Raw genomic sequence first — 8956 nt, forward strand, 5'->3', positions numbered from 1 at the left:
GTTTGAATTTTGTCTCCGGAACATGGCGGGCGCAATGTTTCCGGAGACCTGCGCATGCACAGTAGGCTCTGGACAATGTCAGAGCTTACGGCGCCATGGAGAGGAGGCCTCCTAGCTTAAGACACCCCTGTCTGTACTGATCCTATGTCCCCACTAGTTACATTAGTTTGTGGCGCCACCTACTGGCTAGATAGGTGTGGAAAGCTCGGAGTTGAATCTCTGCATGTTCTGTACATTTATCACTTTGTCTTCTCATGTGTCTTCTCGTGTTTCTCCCCTAGTTGTTCCATTTCCTGATACAATGGCCAGAATCACAAGGAAGAACCTAATGTACGTGTCCGTCTTACTGACTGCAGCCTTTCTACTGGGATTTTTATTTACTGACCCTTTGAACCTTCCGTTGTATCACTGGAGACCTCCGTGTACCTGCTGTGATCGTAGACTGACCACTGATACTATTACACCACTGCGAGACAACCGGACATTTATCATAGCTCCATACTCTGACAATCGAATACACAATAACCGCGCAGTCCGTATCCTCAGCATTATTCACCATAAAGAGGTAAAGGATCTATACTGCTGGTTTTGTTGTACCGTAAACAAATCTGTGGAGGTTTCCCAGGCACAGATAGACATACACACTGATAATGGTGGCTTCTCCTACCGCACAACGGACCTGGTCTGTATGGAACCACCAGGCTGCCATACCAAGTACCTATCTGTCCATACATCTCCTACAGGAAACAGGACACATTTACCCCTGTTTCAAATACAAAATCAGGACATGAGACAATTTTCCGCCAACTTCACGGTCTGCATTTCCACCATGTTTGGGAATTACAGTAACGTCTTACAGTTCATACAGACCATGGAGATGTACCGGATACTGGGGGCTCAACGGGTCATGATCTACCTTAATAACTGCAGCCCACAGTTGGGAAAAGTAATTCAGTACTACACTGCAGAAGGTATTGTAGAGGTGATACCATGGCCAATTCAGCAGTACCTGAGACCATCTAGATCATGGCGCTATTCTGTACATGCAATGGATATTGGGTATTATGGTCAGGTGACAACACTTAATGACTGCATCTATCGGAACATGTACCGGAGTAAGTTTGTTCTGCTTAATGATATTGATGAAATAATTCTGCCAATCAAACACCAGACATGGGACAGCCTGATGGAAAGTCTCCAGCAGCAGAACCCAGGAGTTGGGGTTTTTCTATTTGAAAATCACATTTTTCCACAAACCATCACCACTGATGGAAACTTCTCCAACATTTCATCTTGGAAGAGTTTGCCGGGATACAATATACTGCAGTACGTTCACCGCGAGCCAGACAGACCGGACTATTTCAATGCCCGGAAAATGATTGTGGATCCGAGGAAGGTCATTCAAACATCTGTACACTCTGTTCTAAAATCTATTGGGGGTTCCAAACAAGTCTCTCTGGAGGCGGCACTGGTTTACCACTGCAGAACACCTCTTCAGAAGAAGTTATTAAAGACATCTTTAATTGAAGATAAAACTATTTGGAGATATAATGCTTCATTGATTCCAAATGTTAATACTGTCCTGAGCCAAGTAGACTTACAGAAATAATAACCCAAGGAAATGGTCATTAAGGTCAGATTATTCCTCCCGGATCTGCCCGATTTGGATTTGTTTCTTTAAATGAATCCTTGTTTAAAAATAAAAATGAATTAAATCCTCATGTTTTCTAGGAGTGCAAAAGTTCAAGTGTTGGTATCGGTGGTGGAGAACCCCTTTCATCATGTGTAGATGTGTCCACCTTCACCTTTGCTCTCGTCTGGGCTATTTACAGACTGTGTGATTTAGACGTGACAAGCGTCTTTTCCTTAAAATATGTTATTTATTCACCCAGGGGCGCTTTAACAGAGGAGGGGGCCTGTTTGCAGACTCCGTGTGACCCCCACCTCCCACCTCACCACGGTGCACTAGGCTCCAGCATTGTGCCGAGGTCTACTGCGCCTGCACACATCTCCGGAAACATAACACGTTCAAGAGACGGGACTCCGTAAAGGTAAGTATTAAAACATGGGTGCAGTGTGGGCACCCAACTAAGATGTGAGCTCTATTTAGGATGGGATGTTGACCATAGCAACCAATTAGATTTCAGGTATTATATTTTAGAAGGTGCTAGATAAATGAGAAGTAGAATCTGATTGGTTGCTGTGGGCAACATCACATCTTAAATAGAACTCCCATCTTAGTAAATTTACCCACTGGGGTGATATGTCAGCATTCCAACATGACAAAGTTTCATCAGTGTTGACATGGTCAAAAGTGACATAACAGATGTCAGCATATCATACCACACCCAGCATTACTTGTACCTGATATTATTGCTTAATCTGTGACACCCCAGTAAACCTCCAGGTAACCCTGTGATATCTGTGCTAGACCCTATAGGCCGAAGTATATTGGGGTGGACAGTCCTGCACAGGGGAGGTCTGTTCTGTGCACGGACAGACTGGGCTATGGGGAATCTGCTTATGGTTTAGAAACAGCGCGTAAAGCTGAGATCCGGGACTAGCACATGAGGCTGAGGACTGGGGCTGGGAGACGTTAGGGAGAGACGTTGGACGGACATGGTAAGCGCTCTGGTTGGAGCGGCTGAGGTAATGGTGGCGGGAGATGGTGGCTTCTGGCCCAGAGATGCTTATGGGGCTGGAGCAGAGACGGCAGCTCTGACTCATCTGCAGATGAGGACGTGAAGGAGGTGACACAGGCTTCCCTCACATTCGGGGCAGCACCGGAGATGGCCTCAGCTTTAGACTGAAAGCCGGTTGGCAGACAAGGAGCGGTGTTCCGGTGTATAGGGGAGAAGGTTGCATTTACTGGAAGAGGGAGACAGAGTGTCAGGGTGCAGGCACTGGTGAGAGTCATCTTAGCTGCTCCTCCACAGGTCGGTAGCTGTACAACCCGGATAAAACAGAGGTCCTTATGATAGGACTGCAACATCAAAAGGACAAGACTGCAGCATAGCCAACCAACTGGACTTAAACTCGGGGATTCAGAATTACACACCACTGATTGTGTGCGGAATCTTGGCCTTGTCCTGGATGGTGGCTTGACACTTAAACATCAGATATCAGCCACAATCAAATCCTCATTCTTTCATCTGAGGAACATAGCCAGAATCAAGCACATAATTCCCTCAGATGATCTGACTAACGCCATACATGCATTTGTGTCATCACGCCTAGACTACTGTAATGCCCTCTACCTTGGTCTCCCAGCAAAAGAATTGCACCGCTTACAGCTGGTGCAAAACACAGCTGCCAGACTGTTACCCAACCAGCCCCGTTCTAGCCACATAACACCCATCCTCTACTCCCTTCACTGGCTGCCTGTACGATGGCGAATCATCTTCAAGATTGGCTTACTGAGTTTCAAAGCATTACATGACCAGGGCCCAAGGTACGTGAAGCAGCTACTGACCCCATACTGCCCCACTCGATTACTGCGATCTGTAGATGAAGGACTTTTAGCAGTACCTAGAATCTACCGTAATTCATCTGGGGGTGGAGCTTTTAGTCATGCGGCTCCGACTCTATGGAACTCACTTCCCCGCACAGTGCGAGAGGCCCCAACTATAGAATCCTTCAAAAGTAGACTCAAGACTTTCCTGTTTACTCAGCATTTCCATAATGTCCCTCTAGTAACTTCATGCTTCTGTATTTTATGAAAAGCTTTTCTGTACTTCCTTATTTTCTATACTATATTATGCTATGTATCTGTTAAGCGCCTTGAGTCCTATTGAAGAAAGCGCTATATAAATAAAATTATTATTATTATTATTACATCATTAGCCACCCGCTGCCAGACCCCACACTGTTACTGACAGAGACGGAGCACCAACTGCAGAAGGCCAGAGACATTAAACCTGCACGTCACCCTACACTCCCCGAGGGCAGTATTACGGGAGATACCAGGAGAATCTGGCTAGAGGCTGCTGAAGGCAAGGCAGAGAGAGAGGCAACACAGAGGGGTATATTTACTAAGGTGCGGGTATTTAGAAGTGGAGATGTTGCCCATAGCAACCACTCAGATTCTACTAATCATTTTTCTATCACCTTCTAGAAGATAAAAGCTAGAATAGGATTGATTGCTGTTGTATTCTAATGTACCCTTCATTATAGCAACGAATCATCAAGTATGTTGATTGTGGGCATAATTCGGGTCGCATCACAAACGCGATTCCTGATCACATGTCCTTCTATGCTGCAGGATTCTTAAAGATACACTACCTCACCTTACTATTACTTCCCAATGCACATAAACCATCTACTGTATATACATAAAATACCTCTCCCCCTTCTCACCAGACTAATGCCCCCTCCTACCCTTGTCACCAGGCTAACCTGCCCCACTCACCAGGCTTATCCTCCCATTCTCCTCCTGTCACCAGGCAAATCCCCCTCCTCCCCCTAAAACCAGGTAACACCCCTCACAAAAATAATCCCCCTCCTCCCCCTGTCACCAGGATAACCCTCCCCCTCACAAAACTAATCCCCCTCCTCCCCCTGCACCAGGCTAACCCCCCCTCACAAAACTAATCCCCCTCCACCCTGTCACCAGGCTAACCCCCCCAACCAGACTACTCTGCCCTCCTCCCCAATCACCAGGCTAATTCCTTTCCCCCCCTGTCAGCAGGCTAACCCCCCCTCACCAGACTAATCCCACTCCCCCTGTCACCAGGCTAACCCCCCCAACCAGACTACTCCCCCTCCCCCTGTCACCAGGCTACCCCCACTCCTCCTCACCAGACTAATCCCCCTCCCCATGTCACCAGGCTACCCCCACTCCTCCTCACCAGACTAATCCCCCTCCCCATGTCACCAGGCTACCCCCACTCCTCCTCACCAGGCTAATCCCCTTTCCATCCCTTGTCACCAGGCTAATCCCCCTTCTCCCTCATCTCCAGGCTGATTCCCCCACCCACCAGAAAACCTGACTGTTCTTCCCCCTGTCTTCCTCCCATCTTCCATTGCTCTTCCCATATCTCCCTTCTGTCTTCCTCCCATATAGCTCCTATTCTTCCTCCCATCCCGTGTGTACCTCCCATCTTCCCCCTGTCCTTCCACCTGTTTCCCTCCCACTGGCGGAACTAGAGAGTGGTGGGCCCAGGCGCATTAATATGCATTGGGCCCCCCCACCCATATACAAAATAGGGCCCACTTAAAAAGTGGGGTTTGGTCTCATTGAGAAGGGGCATCACCACACAATAGTACCCTCAAATTGCACCACACAGCAGCGCTCCTAATACACCTTACACTACACAGCAGTGCTCATTATACACCTTACACCACACAGCAGCCCTCATTATACACCTTACGCCACACAGCAGCGCTCATTATACACCTTACACCACACAGCAGCGCTCATTATACACCTTACGCCACACAGCAGCGCTCATTATACACCTTACACCACACAGCAGTGCTCATTATACACCTTACGCCACACAGCAGTGCTCATTATACACCTTACGCCACACAGCAGCGCTCATTATACACCTTACACCACACAGCAGCGCTCATTATACACCTTACACTACACAGCAGTGCTCATTATACACCTTACACTACACAGCAGCACTCATTATACACCTTACACCAGCGCTCATTATATACCTTACACCACACAGCAGCGCTCATTATACACCTTACACCACACAGCAGCGCTCATTATACACCTTACGCCACACAGCAGCGCTCATTATACACCTTACACCACACAGCAGCGCTCATTATACACCTTACACCACACAGCAGCGCTCATTATACACCTTACGCCACACAGCAGCGCTCATTATACACCTTACACCACACAGCAGTGCTCATTATACACCTTACACTACACAGCAGCGCTCATTATACACCTTACACTACACAGCAGCCCTCATTATACACCTTACACCACACAGCAGCGCTCATTATACACCTTACACCACACAGCAGCCCTCATTATACACCTTACACCACACAGCAGCCCTCATTATACACCTTACACCACACAGCAGCCCTCATTATACACCTTACGCCACACAGCAGCGCTCATTATACACCTTACACCACACAGCAGCGCTCATTATACACCTTACACTACACAGCAGCCCTCATTATACACCTTACACCACACAGCAGCCCTCATTATACACCTTACGCCACACAGCAGCGCTCATTATACACCTTATACAACACAGCAGCGCTCATTATACACCTTACACCACACAGCAGCGCTCATTATACACCTTATACAACACAGCAGCCCTCATTATACACCTTACACCACACAGCAGCCCTCATTATACACCTTATGCCACACAGCAGCGCTCATTATACACCTTATACAACACAGCAGCGCTCATTATACACCTTACACCACAGAGCAGCCCTCATTATACACCTTACGCCACACAGCAGCCCTCATTATACACCTTACACCACACAGCAGCGCTCATTATACACCTTACACCACACAGCAGCGCTCATTATACACCTTACACCACACAGCAGCGCTCATTATACACCTTACACCACACAGCAGCCCTCATTATACACCTTACACCACACAGCAGCGCTCATTATACACCTTACACCACACAGCAGCGCTCATTATACACCTTACACTACACAGCAGCGCTCATTATACACCTTACACTACACAGCAGCGCTCATTATACACCTTACACCACACAGCAGCCCTCATTATACACCTTATGCCACACAGCAGCGCTCATTATACACCTTATACAACACAGCAGCGCTCATTATACACCTTACACCACACAGCAGCGCTCATTATACACCTTACACCACACAGCAGCGCTCATTATACACCTTACGCCACACAGCAGCGCTCATTATACACCTTACGCCACACAGCAGCGCTCATTATACACCTTACGCCACACAGCAGCCCTCATTATACACCTTACACCACACAGCAGCGCTCATTTTACACCTTACACTACACAGCAGCGCTCATTATACACCTTACACCACTCAGCAGCGCTCATTATACACCTTACGCCACACAGCAGTGCTCATTATACACCTTACACTACACAGCAGCCCTCATTATACACCTTACACTACACAGCAGCGCTCATACACCTTACACCACACAGCAGCGCTCATTTTACACCTTACACCACACAGCAGCGCTCATTATACACCTTACGCCACACAGCAGTGCTCATTATACACCTTACACTACACAGCAGCCCTCATTATACACCTTACACTACACAGCAGCGCTCATACACCTTACACCACACAGCAGTGCTCATTTTACACCTTACACCACACAGCAGCGCTCATTATACACCTTACGCCACACAGCAGCCCTCATTATACACCTTACGCCACACAGCAGCGCTCATTATACACCTTACACCACACAGCAGTGCTCATTTTACACCTTACACCACACAGCAGCGCTCATTTTACACCTTACACCACACAGCAGTGCTCATTATACACCTTACGCCACACAGCAGCCCTCATTATACACCTTACACTACACAGCAGCGCTCATTATACACCTTACGCCACACAGCAGCGCTCATTATACACCTTACACCACACAGCAGTGCTCATTATACACCTTATACCACACAGCAGCCCTCATTATACACCTTATACCACACAGCAGCCCTCATTATACACCTTATGCCACACAGCAGCGCTCCTTATACATCTTACGCCACACAGCAGCGCTCATTATACACCTTACACCACACAGCAGCGCTCATTTTACACCTTACACCACACAGCAGCGCTCATTGAAAAAGTCACGTGAGGTCGTGACGAAACGCGTCAGTATCCGCCCACTTTCTCTCAGCTGCAGCATTTGATACTGGCAAGCACGGAGGTGTACAGCTAATAACAGCGGGAATCAGCACTGGACTGTGCTACGAGCCCATCCCGCGGTGAGCTGAGCCGCACATGCTGAGATCAGGCGTCAGCTTCAAGTGCCCGTTAATTTGCACACCTCCTATGGAGTAATCCCTTTGGACAAACAGCTGGTGGAAGAAAAGGCATCCCCTGTGGACACTACAAATCCGAGGACGCTCGGAACCGGGGGTAAGAGCACACTGCTGATTACCACGAAGGAGGTATTTGGACACACTGTAACACTTACTTATAACTGCTACACCTCAATCAGTTCCCTTTGAGTCCAACATTGTCTTTACTATTGACTGATACAAAGTTGCAATGTGCTGATTAGCCAACACAGCACAGCTATTTAAGTGCGTAGACTTTTATTACAGTGGAAGACCTACCATTAACCATTGCCGATTTAAACTGCTGGCCAGCGAGTAAAAAGAAAAAATTAACCCATTTTTATATAAAGCTTTAATTATTTTAATATATTTCTGTATTAATCATTGATGCAAATTGAGTATAGTACATTCAATAAATGCTTTTATATACCGGCTCTGATTATATGTATAATGAACCCATGAGCGCAACTCTCTTTTTTTGTCTAGATATTGTCCAAATTATAGGGGTGTATACTACCCCATGAGTGAAGCGAACGTGGGCTCATTTTTTCATTACACATTTATTACGCTAGTTTAGTATAGACACAGGTGCTCCATCCCCCCCCCTTTTTTTGAGCGCTCATTACAAACCTTACACCACACAGCAGCGCTCCTTATACTTGTAATCCCACACAGCAGCACTCCTTATACACGTAACGTCACACAGCAGCACTCCTTACACATGTCCCACCACACAGCAGTGCTTCTTATACACGTAACGCCACACAGCAGTGCTCCTTATACACATAATGCCACATAGCAGTGCTCCTTATACATGTAATCCCACACAGCAGCACTCCGTATACACGTAACGTCACACAGCAGCGCTCCTTACACATGTCCCATGACACAGCGGTGCTTCTTATACGCGT

At 47.3% G+C, this 8956-nt stretch overlaps 1 protein-coding gene across 1 annotated transcript; it reads left to right on the forward strand.

Annotated features, from left to right (window-relative positions):
• Window positions 1-305: 305 nt before the first annotated feature.
• Window positions 306-1644, forward strand: LOC135037124 (uncharacterized). The gene has a single exon (XM_063954522.1). It carries the CDS (start codon window positions 329-331, stop codon window positions 1607-1609), a length of 1281 nt encoding a protein of 426 aa, XP_063810592.1. The 5' UTR covers window positions 306-328; the 3' UTR covers window positions 1610-1644.
• The last annotated feature ends 7312 nt before the right edge of the window (window positions 1645-8956 follow it).

This window comes from Pseudophryne corroboree, unplaced genomic scaffold, assembly GCF_028390025.1.
Source record: "Pseudophryne corroboree isolate aPseCor3 unplaced genomic scaffold, aPseCor3.hap2 scaffold_669, whole genome shotgun sequence".
Taxonomy (NCBI): Eukaryota; Metazoa; Chordata; class Amphibia; order Anura; family Myobatrachidae; genus Pseudophryne; species Pseudophryne corroboree.

What these genes read in the sequence shown, in the direction of transcription:
- LOC135037124 (XM_063954522.1), top strand. Translation starts at nt 329, where the DNA reads ATGTACGTGTCCGTCTTACTGACTGCAGCCTTTCTACTGGGATTTTTA.